At 50.4% G+C, this 19,371-nt stretch overlaps 1 protein-coding gene across 1 annotated transcript in view; it reads left to right on the top strand.

The window, feature by feature from the left end:
* Window positions 1-19,371, top strand: part of PAX5 (paired box 5) — a 170,602-nt gene that overhangs the window by 114,164 nt on the left and 37,067 nt on the right. Inside the window, exon 8 of the mRNA XM_011366206.2 lies at window positions 9,121-9,222. Within this exon, the coding sequence (XP_011364508.1) occupies window positions 9,121-9,222 (102 nt within the window). The remainder of the gene's footprint in view (window positions 1-9,120; window positions 9,223-19,371) is intronic.

Raw genomic sequence — 19,371 nt, 5'->3', positions numbered from 1 at the left:
GTTTATTTTCATAGGTAAAGTCCTAGAAGTAGAATTGCTTGTCAAGTAGGAGGTGTGTTCTGTATTTTGCAATTCATCTATTGAAACAGAATAGTACAGGGAGTAGGTAAAGGCACGATTCTGGCATCAGAAGGCCTCAGGTTGCATCCAGTTCCACCTCTTTCTAGCTGAGTATTTTATCTACAAATGGGGATTATAAAGGTTTATATCTCTCAGGGTGGTTAGGTTATTTAAATGAGATAATATGTATAAAACACTTAGAATGGTGCCTGGCACATGGTAAGACCTGAATAAATGCTAATTGTTCCCATTGTGGACATTATTACTGTTATTATTATTACTATTATCATCATCTTCAGGATCTTCTAGAGCACTCAAGAAGGTGCTTAGAATTTAGTAGGTATCAGATGATGCATGCATGAATGCATGAATGCATGAATGCATGAATGAATGAATGAAGACATGAGCTAGCCCAGAGCTACCCTCTGTAAATACTGGCTTTCCTCTGTCCCTGGGGAGTAGTACCTGTCCTGGCAGGGAGGCCCGGAGTCAGGAGTGTGACAGAGCTCTCTGCAGCCTTGCCTGTTAGAACCCTGCCTTTGTTGGTTTATTACATTGGATCAACAGTTGCTAGTTTGAGGAAGATCATGTCATAACTATATGTGGAAATATTGACTAAGCCCCAGTGTCTGTTCTAAAATGCCAGGCAGATGAAATTCAAACACTCCCTCGAAATTGAAACAGGTTGAGGTCTGGAAGTTCCCAGTGATTCTAGGAAAATAGATGAGGTCAGTTTGAATGAGAGAATGGAGAGGTTTGAGACTGCGAAGCAGACAGTGTCCGTCCCGATGAACGAGTTGTCGGAGTTGTCTTCCCCATTCCACAAATCCAGCTTAGATCTTTGGCCATGAAAATTAGAAGGAGGCCAGTCAGAATTAGTTAAAAGTGGGGATTAAGTAATTTTGAGAAAAGAAATGTAGGATTATTATTTCTAAGTAAATACCACCACCTAAACTAATGGCTAATAAACCTGTCATTAGGAGCCGGCCAGGTCTGCTGTAATGACAGGATGCAGCTCCTTGGCAATTAGCACATCCATTGTCTGCAGGCGAGTTGGGCTGTTCCATCGCAGCCAGCCTCTCCTCGCTATGTGAAACACTCTCCCTGTGCCCTGCCCAGCTCAGCACACCCTTTACTCATGGCAGCTCTGAACAAAGGGAGACTTCAGAGCAGCCTCTGTTCAAGCTGTCACACATTTCAAATGCCAACTGGAATGAAGGAGCCTGGTAGTGTACGTACTGCGTGTACACACACACGAGGGGTCATATAGCAGGATCTGTCCCCTCCCCGTGCCCAGGGTCTTGGCTGTTCTATTCCCTCTCCCCTCAGGTGGCAGTTTACTGTCCTCTGCTTTGGTGTTGGTTGAAAATCTTGAGCTCATGTCACTCAGGCATGGTTGACTTTTTCCTATAACAACTGTCAAAGTATAACTTTTTAAAAGTTAAGAACATAACTCATGTACAAAACTAGAAGGAACACCCACCCATGAAGATTTTATTCAACTCATAAATTAATGTGGGGGACCTATAAAAAGATAAAAGTGGTTCCAAGAGCATTTGCAGAACAGGAGTTTATATCGTTCGTCAGGAAGGGCATTTTTAAAAAATGTTGGACTAAAATAGCTAGATTAGACACAAAATTGGTTAATGTTCTATAAACCCAAACTTTTGGGGTTATCTTTTCTACCTGATAGAAATCTACATACTAAAATGTAACTTCCCCATGCCTGGGCTCTGATCAAATAGTAAAGAATCGTCAAACCCCGGTATTCTCTTAGAGGTATGATCCTTGGGTGTGCCTGTGACATTGAGAGGCTATGCTTCCCACCTTTATGACCTGTTTTCTTTTTAAGTTTTAAATAATGTTTCATAAGTTTTTAAATAAGGTTTCTCATGGTTCTGAGGAAGATTTTTGTGGGAAAAGGTTGTGGACGTGTCTGCAAATCCTGGTTAAATGATCGCACTGAGTCAGCATCGGCAGCGTTGGCTTCAGAGCCCTCACGGAGCTCCTGTTTGGTTCCAGGTTGTCCTTCAGGGTAAGCCGAGGGGTTTCCTTGGCTGGACGCTGGGCTGCTGAGGGAGGAGCCTTGAAAGGCAGTTCTGAGCAGAGGGTGGGACAGGGCCTGTGCAAGGGGCCTGGGAGGAGGTTGCCAGGTAACAGGAAAGGGAAGAACAGTCTGACCTGAGCAGGCCAGGGCCATGGAGAAAGGGCACCAAGGGCATGGAGAGTCAGGTGGGCTTTGGAGACTGACTGGGCATGAAGGAGGAGGGGTGTCTCTGAAGTCGTTACGTCACTCACAGAGACAAGGAAGATGGCTGAGGTTTGGGCAGTCCCAGGAGCTAGCTGTGCTCATGCCTCAGTTTCCCAGAAATCGCCTGCAGTGCTTTTACTCCATGCTCTGGCCTCTTCCACCCCACACGTGGTCACCTCTTTGTCCGTTACCTGGACATCCAGGCAGGGCTCCTGTCCTTAAAAGTCCTGGAAGCTGGTGAAGCTGAAGGTGGGGTGGTTCGGACGGGACTTGAGGGCTTCGAGGCTATTTTAAAAACTGGGTTAGTGTCAGTATTTGCACAGACAGGAGAGACCCAAATGAAATGAAACCAGAGTTCCAGCTTCTTTTGTAAACTGGCAGGTGCTGAGTAGGGGCTGCTCCCCTGGCCTGGTCACCCACGTGGACGTTGGTGGGAGGGCCACGGCATAGTGTGCAGGTCCACGGCACCCGGCCCCTTCTCTAAGTTCCTTTCCCGGAAACAGGAAAACAAGACTGACGCTTACCCTCCTTTCACCAGGATTTAATCCGGGGACCCCAGGGAGTCTGATGCTGCGGGCAGGAGTGCCAAGGCGAGGTGGGCAGGAACTGCCCTGCCCAGCACCAGCTTCCAGGTCCATCAATATGGGAGTAAAATGATGCCTCTGATATGGAATGTTGGAGCAGAAAACTCCCTGAGAAGCCATCCGTTCTCACTGCTTGAGTGTTCGGATGGGAAAACCAAGGGCCAGAGAGGAAGTGGAACTTGACTGAGGTCACACAGCAGGTTACTGATGCCCCTTCCTGGAGTGTGCAGGCTTCCTGGGTATTAAGAGTCCCCAGTGGATATGATCTCCGGTTTGCGAAGGACTTTGCCTCTCCCAGCCGGCTCTGCCATGTTCCCTTATAAGCCTGGGCCTTGTGTGAGGGGATTGCCCTCCTCCGGCCCAGGGCTGCCCAGGCCGGCAGACCTGCTCTGGCCATCGAGCCACCCCCGGCATCCTGCCCCCACCTCGCATCTTGTTCACAATAATTCATGGCTTCTCAGTGCTTTCTTATTTCCCTCACTCACACACAGGCAGGTAGATAGAGGGGGAGTTTGGTTGGTGCCCTGTGGTATTCAAAGTGAAGGGTTTTCACACTGTCAGGGTAATGAATTCTGTAAGGGTTTGAAGAGAGGGGCTGAGGATCTCCATGTCATGTGTCTGGGAGTGACAACCCCCAGTGGTTAATTACTGCCACACGATGAGAACCGAGCTGGTAGCAAAATGAGATAAGTTCATTATGAGCTAAATTTGAAGTTAATTGGATTCACATTTTCCCCCATTAGTGTACATGGAGAGAGCCTACCTAGAAATGGGCTGTAAAAAAAAAAAAAAAAAGTGCAACCAAACAAAAAAAAATGGATAAATCAGGCCTAGTTATTTTGTGGAGTTCATGAGGAAGGGCTTTCTGAGATGTCGGTGAGACAGGAACCAAAGTTCCTTTCAGACGGTAGAACCAATGTCTGATTAACTGCATCTTGGGACGCATTTTATGAGCACTTACTGTGTGCCAGGCCAGTGCAGGGCCTTGTGTTGACTGCTTGTTAAACACCCGCAGCCTTGGTGACATGCCTGAAACAAGTTCGAGAAGGGACTAAGAAGGCGAAAGTGCCAGTACGCTCCAAGGTCATAGAATCCCCAGCCCAGTGCCGGGAGAGTCTTTACAGGCCATCAGAGCAAATTTGAGGCTTGAATCCGCTCTGGGTTTTCCCGCCAGGTGGTGTCCAGCCTCTGCTCAGATTTAGACAGGTGTCCTTAGTCTCAGGCAGTGTGTTCGTAAGCAGAGAATAATGATGAAAACAAAAACAGATACCATTTATAAAATCTTGTGTCAATCAGCTATCGCCACAAGACTGCTGCTGAGCAAAACCCCCCAAAGCTCAGGGCTTAAAAAAACAATCATTTCTTCTTGCACATGCTCGGTGACTGGGAGTTTGCTGATCCGGGCTGGGCCCGACTCCAGTTGTAGGTTGTGTCCACCTCTGCTCCACCTGCCTCCCTTCCTCCTTATAGCGGGCTAGCCAGGGCCTATCTCCTGGTGATGCCAGAAGCGCAGAGGGGCACACCCAGCCATACAAGCAAATGACAAGCTTCTGCTTGCCAAATATCTGCTCACATCCCACTGGCCAAACCAAGGCATGTGGCTGAGCCCAGACTGAAGGGGCAGAGACGCGCACTGCCTCCAATAAGAGGAATCGAAAAGGGTTTCTTTTTAGTTTTTCATAAATCTAAATTTGTATTTGGTTTTTAAAAGCTTAATATTATGTTTTTCCTATATTTTTGGTATTAAATTACCACTTCCTTTTCAAGATGATGGTTGTAAGGGTGGGGTTTAAGGGCTGTGGCCAACAATTCAGTCTTGCAGAAGTACTCACTGGGGCTGAGCGTGCCGCATGTTTACATGCTTCTCACTGGCCCCTCGCAATGCCTGGTGTGCCGATGTGGCACAGTGTGGGGGTGGAGAGTGCAGACTTGCCAGCGAGACTGACCGAGTTCGAGGTCTGGCTTTCTTACTTCCTAGCTGTGTGACTGTGAGCAAGTCACTTAACCTTGCTGCGACTTGGTTTCTCCTCAGTAAAAGAAGGATAATGGTAGCTCTCTAATGGGGTCATGAGTATGTGGTACCTGAAGCATAGTTTCCTCCCTATAAGTGTTAGCTATTATTTGCTCTAGATAAGTGTTGGCTATTATTATCCTCATTTTACAGATGAGGAAACCGAGGCTCAGAATGATTAAGGAAATCTCTCAAAGCCATAGGACCAGTAAGTGGTGTAGCAAGGATTCAAGACTGGGCAGAGTGGACACTCTTAATTGCTGTGCTTTACTGCCTTCCTTTCCATACTGAGCTGTGGTCAGCTTCCCTGTGACTTCCCCACATGGTCTCATAAATTTATTGAACACTTTATAAGCTGTGAGGATTGAATGGAATAATGTTCATGAACTGCCTACCCCAGTGCCTGGCACAGAGAAAGGAGGCATTCAGAGATGACACAGATGCTGTCAGTCTCTCCCTTCTTTGCCTACCACACCATAAGTGATAACTCAGACTCTTTGCTTTTGAGGCCAGTCCAAGGAAGGTAGACACAGCTACAGGCAGTAGCCTCTGGTTCTAGGGACATTTGCTGGATGAAACTGGAGCCATGGACAATGCAAAGAAGTTCCCCGGTGAAAGGGAACTCAGAGGCAGAGTTATTTGTAGGATATATATGGCCATTGGTCACCTACTCATTGTGCACACTGCTGTCCCAGTGAGCTGGGAGGAGAGACTGGGGATGGAATGAGTACCCAGCTTGATGGCCAAGTCCTGAATCCTTGCTGGAGTTGACACAAGGCCCCACTGAGGCCGGAAGCTCCGAGCACTCCCCGGCATTATCTAAAGAGGACCTATTAGCTCTCCAGGCAGCAGCCCACATTATAGGATTGATTGTGGAGGTTCCAGGGCTGTGGGTACAGTTGAACTTTAAGGTAGAGAAGTCTACTCACTTCTAAATTATCCTTTGTATGTATGCAAACACAGGCCAGTCTGGGCTTTTGGATATCATTGAGCCAAGAGCTCTTTTTTCAAATTGAGAAAGACTGATGCTCAGAGTGAGTGGTATACTATTATTTCTCTAATATTGCTTGATCAGTGAGATAGATCTTTTGAATGTATATTAACAAATTAGTTTTCATTTTGAGACACCTTTGTTAATTTTTTACATCGGGATTATGCTAGTTTGGCAAAAGGAATTGGAAAGATTCTCTTAGCTTTTGCATATCCTGAAACAGTTTAATAACATAAGTATGTGTCCCTTGAAGGTTTAGAAGAACTTTCCAAAAACGAAAACAAGCAAAAAAACTGTTCAGGAAGCAAAATGGACGAGGCGACTTATTTTTAAAAGTAATTTAAAAAACTTCTTTTTATATTTCTTCTAAGGTTATTGGGCTTTTCATATTTTCTACCTCTTCTTGAGTTAATTTTGCTAATTCATATTTCCCAACTTTTGTTGAAGTTTCTACGTTTATTAGTGTCAAGTGGCCACACATTTTCTTACTTTTTTTTTTTAACATCATCTCTTCCCTATCTCTCGTCATATCTTCTCCTGATTCTTTATGTTGATACTTGTGTCTTCTTTTTCGAATCTTGCCCTAGGTTTGCCTATCTTATTGGTTTTTTCGAATAACAATTTTTGGTTATATTTATTGTTGTGTCTGTTTTTCTGTTTCCTAATTCATTATTTTCCACTTTTTCTTTATCGATTCCTTCCTCCTCCTTTCCCTAGGTTGATTTTTGTTTTTTAACTGGCTTCTTGAGTTGAGTGAGGCTTTGGTGAGGCACTGATGTTTCGAACCCTTGCTTTAGGGATCAAGGTTCTAAAGCATGCGTAACCGTGGTAGAAACTGTTTGGTTGCAGACGTGACCAAATGAGCAGCCCCCCATTGAAGAGAGAACCCAATCCCAGGAGCTGGCGAGCTAGATTCCAGCCCAGCCTTGCCTCAGACCATTTGAGTGACCTGGGTCATGTCCCTTCTCCTCTCAGGAGCCTCTTCTCCATCAAGTGGCGAGGTGGAATGTGGATCTCGTGGGGTTCGGCCCCCAGGAGCTCCCTGCACCGAGCAGCCTCTTAAATGAATTAATAATTTCAAATACTGAGAACAGAGCCTGGTGCTTTTTAATTTCTACATTAGCGATTTGGGTTTGTTCTTGTTTTCATTAGGGTGTGAGCTGGAGGTGGGGTCCAGGTGGTTGCTGCTCCACTGGTTGGTAGGGGAGCCAGCCGGCCAGGACAGCCCCAGTCATGGCCGCCTTCTCTACACGTCTCGCAGTCTGGCCCCGGGCACTGTGATCATGTACTGACCAGTCTGACACTGCACTGGTTCTTGACCACGGATGCAGAGGACTATTATGGACTCCGGAAAGTTCTCGCTCCTCCTGTAGGGTCACTTGTTTCATTCACTCAACAATGTGTTTGTAGGCCTATGCCATTCTGACCTCGGAGTACAAAGACTTGATCCTGAAGCTTACACTCTGTGGAGAGAGGAGCTGCCACATCGGGTGTAGGTGCTGGGCTGGAGGAGGATGAGAGGCGGAGGTACAAGATAGCTGTGGGAGGGGGCAAGACTCCTTAAATCACCTTTTAAGTGTGCTCAGTTCTGCCAACTCCAGTTTTCTGTTTAATCTCAGCTCTCATGGGGAGTCACATACAGTGTATATGGAGGATCGAGGTCTTGGGGCGTTTGCTTCCCTGTCACAATGCCTCATGTGAAGAGACGCCAGCCATGCTTGCCACAAGCCGGGATGCCCAGTCCAAAGCCATAGAGGTAGTGAGCAGAGGCAGGGAGGGAGCCTTCTGCCTGGCAGCTGCCTGCTGCTTCATAAAGTTCCGGAAAGGAAGCAGAACCGTGTGAAAGGAAGCAGCCTCTGGATGCTGGCTGGGCCGTCTGAATGGCTGGCACTAGGGATGCTGTTCCTCTATCTGGAGAACGTTCACGGGCTCATCCCATGGGCTTGGATTCTGGATGTGTTAGTAAGAGGTGGTCCCTCTCCCCGGGCCATCTGTTAGTGGAGCTGAGCTCAGAGTCATCGGTCTGTGTATTGCCTGCACTGCCCTGCTGGGCCATAGGGGAAGCTCCTGGGCCCAGCCTGGCTCCGTGGTGGCCAGCAGCTGCTCCCCTCCACTCTCGGACCTCTTCAGATCTCTCCAGTCCTCAGTGTCCACATCCAGAAGAGGTCGGAGTTCTGTTCTCCCTTCTTCATCTCAAGGCCACCTCATTTTCCACCCACTTCCCAGCAGGGCTGACAATAGGTACATGGCTTTCTTTCAGGAGCAACAGCCAATTCCACCCACCAGGGTGGGTCTCATCCTCAGGGCCTCACAGACAATCGTAAAATGATCCGATCTCTCAAGGTTTGGGTTATTGGTCTTACCCACGAGCACCTTGATGCGTACCTGTAACTGGCAATGTTTAAAAGGGCTGTAGCCTTGCTCTTTTCCTCAGAGGCAGACAAACCTCAGTGGCATCTCCCTCACAGAGTCCTGCTCCCTAAACAGTTGGATATGCCATTCGTTCACACGTTTATTCACGTAGAGCCTACCAGGCGCCAAGCCCTGTGGCGGAGACAGGTTGTCTGGGTGATGAATGAAGTGGCACCCTGCCCCTCCAGGAGCTGGCAGCCTGCAAAGAGGGATGTCACTGGGGTATCTGCCTCTGAGGGCCAAGGCCTTAACCTCCAGGTCCCGGTGCCCAGATCAGTGTCTGGTATCAGGAGGTGCTTTCTATACCCTCCTTGCATGAGTGACTGACTCTAGGCTAAAAGAGGAAGAATTCAGTCAGGACCAGATACAGAGCTGTAGCGGTTTGAGAGGAGGGAGGCATCTGAGTTGGGCTCTGAAGGCTGGTGAGGTTGGGCCACGTGCAGCTGGATGAGAGGGTGCTCCGTGCAGAGGGCACAGCAGAAGCAAAGGTGTGGCAGTGGAGAAATCCAGGTCCTACTTGGGAAGTAGAGAGCAAGGTGAGCTGGCTGGAGCTCCAGTTTCCCAGGGACACAGCAGGGGCATCCCTGGTTCCTGCCGAGTGGAGCCAGGGTGGCAGGAGGGGGTGTGTGTGTGTGTGTGTGTGTGTGTGTGTGTGTGTGTGTGTGTCTGTGCACAAGTGACATGGGGAGCTGGGGGTATGTTGGTGTTCAGCGTCCAGACGTGACAAATGTGCAGATGTCCGGGGAGCTGTGGACATGAGCGGCTGGCCGTGGAGACGCTCACCCCGTGATTTGTTGTTTTGATTCCTCAGGCCGCGACTTGGCGAGCACGACCCTCCCCGGGTACCCTCCGCACGTCCCCCCCGCTGGACAGGGCAGCTACTCAGCACCGACGCTGACAGGGATGGTGCCTGGTGAGTTTGCAGTGTTGGCGTCTCCACAGCAGGCAGCGGACAGGGTTTCAGGGGGGCATCCCCTCAAACAGCCTTGGTGACCTCTACGCCTCTGAGAAGTGGACCTGAATAAATCAGGCAGAGGTCTGCACTCGTGGCCTCCTTCTCTGCAGCTGGGCCTGCAGTGAGGCTGGGACCAGCCAGCAGCAGCACCGGGAGGGCATCAGAGAGAGGGGGGCCCTGGGCTGTCACTCAGACAGCCCCTTGCCGGCCGTACAGGGAGTCTGAACACAGCGGGCTGCAGGACCTGGCCAGAGGTTGCCCAGCCAACCTCTTTCTCCCCATCCTCTCTTCTCCCATCCTTCCTTCCCCACCCAATTTGTGGGACACAAACAAGGAAGCCCCCCTAAGGTGCTCTCGGCGGCCTTACTCTTTGGGGTTGAGAATCATATGCTCAGACTAGACAGGATGTTCGCTGGTGAGTTTGTCACTTGATTCTAAACCGAACACTCTGTGGCCATTGAAACTTTATCATCCCCTTGGGGCCAGTGATGTGTCACTTTCTTTCAAGACATTTGAAAAGGAAGCCACCACATCTCCTTTCATGGTGGGGTGATGGGGGGGACTAGACAACACATGACATGATTCTGGCTGGTTGTGTGCGAAAGCAGAGGTCCCCAACCCCCAGGCCCCAGACCTGTACTGGTTTGTGGCCTGTTAGGAAATGGACCACACAGCAGATGGTGAGCGAGCAGCAGGCAAGTGAAGCTTCATCTGTATTTGCAGCCGCTCCCCAGCGCTAGCATCACCGCCTCAGCTCCACCTCAGCTCATCAGGCATTAGATTCTCATAGAAGCACCGGTCTCTGGTGCCAGAAAGGTTGGGGACCGCTGTACTAAGGGCATGAGCACGGCAGAGATACTCTAAGTATCGAAAGATGTTTAAAAAAGCAATTGGGAAAGTCAGGTTGGGGTGTTGTTACACTTCTTTTAAGAGTTCGTGTTGTCTTTTGTTTTGAGTCACTTACAGGGGCCACCCAACTCATTTGGTGCCGGGGCCTCTATGGCCGCTCCTCTCCGGCACACACTGTTGACTCTCTCGGGGTGTGTGAAAAATCCAGGTTATTTCACCCTGTCCCCACCCGGACGGATTTCTCTTTGGAGCTTCACAGCAGCTCTGAGTAGATGGGTGAATCATTCACTCCCTTTTCCTGGTGAGGAATTGAGGAAACTGAGGGATGTGCCTAAGTAATCCAACAAGTAGGAGCCGTGACCCAGCGTGAACCACCCTTAGGCCAGGCAAGAGGGGTCCCCTCTGGCCCTGCAGGACCCCTATAGACCTCAAAGAGTCTACAGGGCCAAGGGAACCTGCCCACCTGGTGCACACGCCCCTCCTTCTAGCCTGCCCTAGGAGTCCTGCCCAAATAGCCCCAAGCCTCTTCCAGCCTCTTCCCCAATGTGGGTCATAGACATGTGTACCTTGGGGCTGAGGACTGCCTCTTTGTGGGAGAATGTGAGGGCTGGGTGTCCACACCTGTGTGTGAGGCTACGCAGGACAATGAACGGAGCTGGGGATGGGAGAGCAAGCGGGGCAGGTCATAGCTCAGGTGTGCTCTGCCGACACAGCCGGGTCCTGGCACAGGCACCAAGGAGACCCAGAATTCTTAATTTGCTCCTGGCCTTCTAGGTTGTTCCGAAGATGTACTTAACAAGGTAGGAGGACAGAGCATGTTTCATTTAACGGTTTGTTAGCTTGATTTATGACTTTTAAGTCTGAGACATATGGGAAGTGGCCTCCGTGTGTACTCTGGCCCTGGGCCTTGCCAATGCCGTAAAGGCCTGTCAGGGTCATGCCTGCAAAGCATTTGCCTTTTCTGCTGCAAGGATGGGCCCGTGCAGAGCATAGGGAAATACCCTTCATGAGGTGAAAGGAGGTGGTGGGACACACACCCCTTTTCCCCTGGCCCCCACCCCTACTCATTTCCCAACTGTTAGCAAGCAAGGGCGGCCTCAGGAGATGGATCCCAAGCCACGTCCATTAGTGGCCCCGGCCCCTTGCATTTATGAAGACTTAAAAGAATGCAAAGTGCGTTCTTAGGAGCCTTCTGATGTTCCAGCACTGTGAGGCAGGCAGAGTCTGGAGTTTAATCCCTGTTTTCCAAAAGGGGCAGCTGAGACTCAGCAGCTGGGGAATTTTCTGAGGCCGTACAGCTTGCAGGTGGGAGGACTTGAATCTGGGCCTTTGCCCTCCAATTTCGCATTCCTTCCTCTGTTTTGTGCTGCTGTGTGTGCTCTGAGTCTGTCAACACAAGCTTCTCAGTGATGGCAGAGGGGTAGGTGGCAGCCCTGGGCCCTGTCCACAGGGCGTGTCACCAGGTAAAGTAGAGGCCACCAGCTGGCCCTGCTGGCCCTGCTGGCTCCCCACTGCAAACCCCAAAGAGACTGAGTTGAACTTTCCCGAGTTTATGCAAACAGAGCCTGCCTTCTGGCCCATGATTCCCCTATGATTCCTAATTACCAGGCTCAAGATACAAATAACCATGAGCCTGGCAGAGCCCCCAGCGGGAACCGATGGCAGTTCCTTGCCCATTTATAGCAGCAGCAGGAATCACAGGCCTGAGCAAGGGCATAGCCTAACCAAACCTGCTGGCAGAAGCTGGGCAGGGGCTACCATGGGGTCAGCCACAGGGTGGTGTGGTCCCCTGAGACTCTGTGTCCCTGAGGACTGGGGTACACATTGTGAAGGGAGGAATACAGCATTTTGGCCCAGGAACCCTATGTCTTCTTTATCTCTCCATCTACTCATTCCTTCTTTGCATCTCATTTTCCTTCTGTGCATCTTCTTTTCTTGATTCCTCTTCTCATTATCTGCCTTTCCCCCAACACTCATTTGGTTCCAGACTCAGTGTCAGGCCTGGGACCCCACACTCACAGGCATGATCCTTAGTTCGTGTTCCTCAACATCCAGAGCTATGTCATGTCTTTGGGACTCTGCTTCCAACATTATTTCCAAATCTGTTTCTTAGATGGCTTCACAGGGAGGTGCTGGCCCACACACAGGTATAGTCTTTTCTGGAACTGCCCTGCCCACTTCCCCCGGTTGGCCCACAGCAAAGATGGCCCACCTTTTAGCAGAGGAGGTCCTAGGCCTGCCACTTAGGCATCGCCACAATCTGGCCTCAACTTGCCTTTCTGGCCTCTTCTCCCAGCCTGTCCCCTACCCTGACCACTCACTGGTTCCCAGCACAACTCACACTCTTACCGCTCAGTGTCTTTCCTTATTCTGTGCCCTCAGCTTAGACCACTTCCTGTCCCAGCCTGTTGGGACCTGCATCACCCTTCAGGGCTGAGTGCACACATCACCTGTCCCGTGGAGCCTTCTGGTGCCGTCCTTCTTTGGGGATAAAACTTCATATTTGGCTTTCTCATGCCTCATGGCCCAGTGTGTTTGTGGCCCAGTTAGCTATGCCGCTGGAATGTGAGCTCATCGAGCGACCAGGCCCTTTGCCTTACTTGTCTTCTGTACCCTTCACAGTTCCCAGCACATCGTAGATCCTTTTGTGTGTGTTGGCTAAGGAAGGGAGGCAGAGAAAATTAGTATTAACCCATGTATTAGCTTCCTGTGGTTGTTATAACAAATTACCACAAACTTGGTGGCTTAAAACATTAGAAACATGTTCTCTCACAGTCCTGGAGCCCGCAACACTGAAATCAGTATCACTGAGCCAAAATCAAGGTGTTGGCTGGGTCTGCGGGCCCTGGGGAAGGTCCGTTTCTTTCCTCGTCTACCTGTGTGTGGCTATGGCTGTGCCTATATCACTCCAGTCATCAGATCTCTCTCTGCCCTGTCTTCACAGCACCTTCTCATGTCAGATCTCCCTCTACTTCTTTTATAAGGATACACTTGACTGGATTTACTGTCCACCCAGATAATCCAGGCTAATCTTCTCACTTCAAGATCCTTAATTTACTCACACCTATAAAGAACCCCTCCCACCCCTAACCCTGCCTTTGTTGGCCATTGAAGTCATATTCGAAATTCCCAGGGCTTAGGATGTGGACATACCGCAACCTGTTGGTGGATTTCAACTTTTCATTTGTTCTGATTTCTGATTCATAACCTCTGAGGCTGCTGAATCTGGAAGGCATTTATTTGGTCGCGATGGTGCTGAAAGTGACACCACTTCACAGCCCTCCAGGGACAGGTCGGTTTAATTTGGAGAAACAGGCTAAGCAAGGCTTTGGCAGATCTGTTTATCCTGTTCTTGCCTCTGAGACTGTTACATAGTGATGGGCTACTTCACGACATGGAACAGTCTGCCCTCTCCACCTGGAGCAAATCTAGAGGGAATCTGGAAATCTTCTGAGATGTTTTTCCCACATTAGGTTTGGGGACATTTGGTTGTCGCCTCTTCCATTTACAAGGTAAAATTTCCATCCGTAAGGTTTTCTTTTGGGACCATTGAGGAGGATTACCTCCCAGGTACATTCGGGCAGATGAACTTTTAGGCCTTCACGGTTTTCCATATTAAATGCTAGCTGGTGGGCTTGGACTCTAGTTTGAATCCTGATTCTGCCATCAGGGTATTGTCTGGCTCCCGGACATCCCCATGTCTGCAAAATAGCTCTTTGGTCTTCTCCAGTGTTTGTGGATTCATTTTTTGCAGCTCTAAGACTCCATATAGCCCTTTGCTGATCAGTTACACTCTATCAGCTCAAAATGGAGACAGTTTTGAGATTTTATTTTCATCAAGTCTCAGCAAATGCCAAAAGTTTTGCACCGAAGATTCTATAGTGTCTTGGCTGGTGTAACTAGTTGGTTCTGCCTGAAGATATTTGTACAACTTAACAGATATTGACATGGCCTTTGAAACTCCTAAAAATTCTGGACTGGGAGAAAAGGAAGGGGTGTTCACTGCCCTTTGGCGTGAGTTCAAGACGCAAGGTAACCATCTGAGATGAAACGGTCGAGGACTGTCAGCCCCTGTACCTCCCTGGCCCCCATGCACCCCTTACTTGATTCCTGTTTGGGGACTTTAGGCTGGAGTGCCAGGAAATCCTGACTGTGTCATGTTCATCTCCCTGGGCTGTAGTAGACAAGATGCTGTTTGATTGATGGGAGGCCCTAGAAGGAGCATGGGGGGTTGGTTCCTCCAGGCCTGGGTACTCTCCTTGCCATGGATTGGTGCACATTATTTTAAGATGCCTTTCAATTAAATTGCTCAGTTAACCGATGGCTTTTATTTTCTTGAAGAAGTAGGAGGCGAGGGTGAGGATGGAGCAGGAGGCCAGTAAGGGGGTCTGGAACACCCACGAGAGACGGGCAGGCACAGAGCCCGCTGGTCTCTGGTGGGAGGAATAGAGGCATGTTCAGTTTGTTCTGCATAAAGGGCTCAGCCCATCTCAGCTGCTCCCACCCAATGGGCCCAGCCTGCCTGGCCCTCTCTTCCCCCTTTGGATTTCACCTCCGCAGAGCGGTCTTCCCCATGACCAAATATGTATTATTTTCCTATCATTGCTGTAATAAATGACCACAAACTACTGACCTGAAACAACAGAAGTTTACCATCTTACAGTTCTGGAGGTCAGAGTCCAAAATGGGTCTCACGGGGCTAAAGTCCAGGTGTGGGCAGGGCTGGGTTCCTTCTGGAGACTCCAGGGGAGAACCGTTCCCGTGCCTTCTCTAGCTTACAGACACTGCCCGCATTCCTTGCTTCATGGTCCCGTTCCCTCATCTTCAAAGCTGGCAACTTGGGCTCAGTCTTTATCGTGACACCATCTTTCTGGTTCTCCCGCCACCCTCTTCTACGTAAAAGGAACTTTGCGATTTTATTGGATCCACCTAGATAGTCCAGAATACTCTCCTTATCTTCACGTCAGCTAATTAGGACCCTGAATTCCCCTTTGCCATATAACTACCACCTCACAAGTTCAGGGTTAGGGTGTAGACAGCTTTGGTAGGGGGCTGTTATTCTGCCTAACATACCATCTTCTAAGCCAGGACCCCCATGGCTCCTCTCTTAAAGCATCCTTTGTTTTCACTCGTGATTCTAAGCACATGGAAGGAATTTAATCAGTGATTTTCTCCTTCCTCACCTGCCTTCCCCTCAGATCTGTGTGGTACACAAGAGTACAGTCACAGGCTATGTCTGTTTCATTCATTCACTGCTGTGTCCCAGTCCCTGGCAGAGTGGCTGGCCCAGAGTAGCACTCAGGAAATAGTAGCTGAAATAAGAAGGGAGGCTTCGGGCCGGGCTGCCAGTGAGAGTCAGCCCAATGCTGCAGCACTGCAGCCAAGGACGCCGGGCAGCCACGTGGTGAAACGGGGAGGCTGGGTGGTTAGGAGCAGGGGCTCTGGAGCCAGACTGCTGGGCCTTTGAATCACTGTCCCGCTTCTCACTAGCCGTGTGACTTGGGGGCAAGTTATGTAACTTCTCTGTGCCCTAGTTTCCACCTCATCTATAAAATGGGGATGATGATAAAAGTCAGCATGAAGTGATGTAATTAATATGTAAAAACCCGTAGAACTTTGCCTGGCACATGTTAAGCGTTCATGATAATGCTGCTGCTGCTGATCGTTCAGACGGTGGTCTGAGCTGAGGGTGGAGGTGGGAAGAGAAGCCTAGCCGGCATGCCTGAAGCTGGCCCGGCTGAGCTGGCATCGAATCAAGAGCTGACCAGCAGAGCTCACACCCCCTGGCACCCATTGATCGATGGGGACATCAGTTAGAGAAGAATCCAGTCACAAGCAAGAGTGTTTCCAGGCAGGAGCGGGGCAGACTCTGGATGCTGCAGGTCCAGAGGAGGTGGGGAGGCACCTGGGACTGGTCTAACTGAGAAAGGTGTCCTGGCGAAGAGGGGCCTTAAGCCGGGCTTTGACAAGTATATCCTTGGCTATCTGAAGTGGAGGACGAGTGCACCGTGGTGGGGCGGGGGCTGAGCCCAGGGGCTAGAGTGGGGTCACATGGGTGGGGGTATGGCCTGCCAGCCCAGTCTGGGTAAATGGCGTTGGCCGGAAGGGGAACTGGTTGAGGAGAAGGCTGGTAGCCAGCGCTGTTAGGATTTGGACTGGTCAACTTTTAGAGGCCAAGCGGACATCGAGGCAAGGCCCTCTGCAGACAAGTGGTGAAGCAGGCCAGGAACACAGGGGCAAAATCTGGCACAGAGACAGAGCTGTGGAGTTGCCCCGGGAGAAGTGAGGAGTGCCGTCAAAGGAGTGTGGTGTCACCAGAGCTTAGCTGTGTGACTGTACAAGCTGCAGGACCTCGCTGAGCTTGCCTTGCCTGCTGTTTTGAGGATCGTTTGAAATGATGGTTGTGCAGTTACTGAGGCACCAGCGTGAGGCAGGAGGGACACTGAGGTCTGGAGGGGAGGAGGGGAGGGTTTCTTTTGTGTGTCCACAGCAAGCTCCTCTGGACTCTGAGCCTGCAGGCTGGGGGCTGGGGGCCCAGCACCAAACAGGAAGGCAAAAGCCTGAACTGTAGCCAGGCTCAGCCAAAGACTCACTGTGGGATCTGATGGGCCATTTCCACTCTCTGGGCTTCGTTAGGAGGGTAGACCAGGGGTGAAATATACTCTGCACGGTTCCATAGGCATGGTTGGTACCAGTGAGTGGGAATCAGAGGGATACCCTTTTCAGCCTTGTATAGAATCCCTTCCCCATAATCAGAACTGAAGATAGGGGAATGGGTGGGCTTGGGAGGAGCCAGCAGAGGCCAGCGAGGACTTGGTGGGAGGGCCTGGAGCATCAGGTAGAAGATTAGACCAGGGCTCCCCTAGTGCCTCCCTGGCCCAAGCATAGGCTCAGATAGTGTTTGTTCAGGGGATGAATGGCATTTGTTCTTAGCTCTTACTTCTTCTTCGCCAGGGCTTTTGGTGGCCCTGTGGCCGGGCCACGTTTTGAAGCTCCCTCCATCTACACCTCTTTAGTGCAGAAGTCGCCCACCTGTTGCTCATTCCTGACTCTTTGCTGCCCTCTAGTGGCATCCAACCACTCTGCCACATCAGGAACTGAGACTTGACTCTGGGGAATGCCAGGCCCTGCCAGGATGAAATGGAAGGTGGCCATTCAGTTTTTCATTCATTACTTCTTGAAACATTTCCGGAGAGACACTGGGTGCCAGTTCTGAGCTAGATGTGGTATTGCAGACGTAGCTCCTGCCCTCAGGGAACTCATAGTCTAGTTGGGGAGACAGATATAAAAAATCATCCTTGCATTCTATGTTAAGAGCTAAAATCCAGGAATGTGCTGAGGAAAAGCGGAGGAGGGGGATGCTGAGTCTGCTGGGGCAATGGAGGGGGCGGGGAGAAATCAGGGAAGGCTTCCCAGAGGAGGTCACTTGATTAGGACCTTGAAGGATGAGTTTGCCAGTCTGAGAAGTTGGAGGGACATTGTTGGATGAGAAACTAGTGTGTGAGAAGACCCAAGGACAAAAGAGCATGGGCATCAGGCAAGAGTTGAGTGTGACCAAAGCCTTAAGGTGCCGACAGGGACGAGCAGAAAGAGCAACCTCTGGAAACCTCTGGGGCGTGAGGCAGTGCAAACAGCAGTCTTGACGGATGGCAGGCTCTGCCTAGGCAGATCGGGATGAGAGTCATAGGTGAGGCTGCTGCGCCTTCACAGAATGGAGCATGAGGGGTCTGATCTGAACAGTCTATGTGACCAGCTCCCAGGAACCCTGCACTGAAGTGACATTAAGACTAGGGAGAATCTGACACCCAGTGTGGGCTTATATTGGGGAAGAAAAGATTTGCAAAAGCTGACAGAGATGGAAAGCATGCTGGAAGCATGAAGGTCCCACACTGCCAGACACTTGCAGTGTGACCTTGAGACATAGCCTTGGGACTTCTTGCTCTCTCTTAAAAAAGGAGGTAAGGGATGGGGAAATTGGATTAGATGCTCCCTAGGGGGCTTTCTGGCCCTGCCATTCAAGGGCTTCTAAGTCTCTGGCATCCTCGCTTGCTGGTATCACCTCCCAGCTCTATTGGACGGCTCCCTGAGCCCTGCCACGTCTGTTCTAAGTTCACATGCTTCCTAGCTCCCTTCGGGTCTGGGCTGTGACGAGATAAGGGAATGGTTCTGGGCTTGATAACGTGTATACTTTGGTAATAACTTCCAAAGGGTAGAGCTGGAGAAGGGGACCTCAGGGCGTGCTACTCCTGTATACTCATCACCATGTCTCCATACGGAAGGTCCCCTACACTGCTATGGCAGGCAACGACTGGCTTTCAGGAGCTTCACACTTGGGATGTGTTCTTACAGACTTTGGAATCTAGAATCTTAGGGCAAGAGAGGCAGCGAAGATCACTATGATTTGTTCCACCATCTAAGCAGAGAGTCCTTCTGGGGTGCATGGATATGGAGGGAGCGCATAGCAGGTTTTCTCACACACATCAGGCCACCGTGGCAAGGACTGGTGAGAAGCAGAGTCCTAGCTGAGGAAGAGCACCCTACCCAAAGCCAGGAAGTGTCTAGCACTGGGGAGCTTGAAGCAGGAACTGAGAACACCTCCACCTCCTCCGGGCTGCTCTGTGTCCAGCGCACTTGTTAGATCTCCCCAGTCTCCACTCCTTCTGACAGTGGTGGGCAGACCCAGTCACGAGTATGTCTGGGCTTCTGATTTCCAGTTTCATCCTGAAGTGCCTCTGCAAGTGGTGTTTCTTTGAACACAAAACTGAATTGTGATGCCTTTTTAGGAGATCAGGGGAGAATATAGTCAGAATTTTGCTTCAGAAACAATCGAAGCATTTGGAGGGTGTCTGAGCATTGGGCGGAGTGAAGTGAGGGCAGGTTGGCCTGGTGCAGAGAGGAGTGTGCAAGTTCACAGAGTATGGGTGTCCTGAGGAGCATGCGTGGCCTGGCTGGGCCTTGGGCCGTCATCCTTCTAAGTCCTCAGGATTGGCCGAGGGCTGCAGCCCAGGTGTGTACAGCCCTGGGAGAGTGGCAGCAAGGGAGCTGTCCTCAGTACCTGCCACATGGTAAGTGGCAGAGTAGCCTGACTCTGAGCCCCTAGGATTTTGAGCCACTCGCTGCATCGCCTCCCTGTACCGCCTCTTGTCAGAAGGTCTGCCAAAACTGCCTGGTGGCAGTTCCCTCTGCTTACGTTGTTGAGTCCTGGTCAGGGGCCCTGGAAGGAACCAGCATCCTGTAAGGGCCAGGGCTCCGACCAGC

This window comes from Pteropus vampyrus, unplaced genomic scaffold (assembly GCF_000151845.1).
Source record: "Pteropus vampyrus isolate Shadow unplaced genomic scaffold, Pvam_2.0 Scaffold123, whole genome shotgun sequence".
Classification (NCBI taxonomy): Eukaryota; Metazoa; Chordata; class Mammalia; order Chiroptera; family Pteropodidae; genus Pteropus; species Pteropus vampyrus.
The sequence above is the reverse complement of the archived record's forward strand: the minus strand, read 5'-3'. Positions and strand labels throughout refer to the sequence as shown.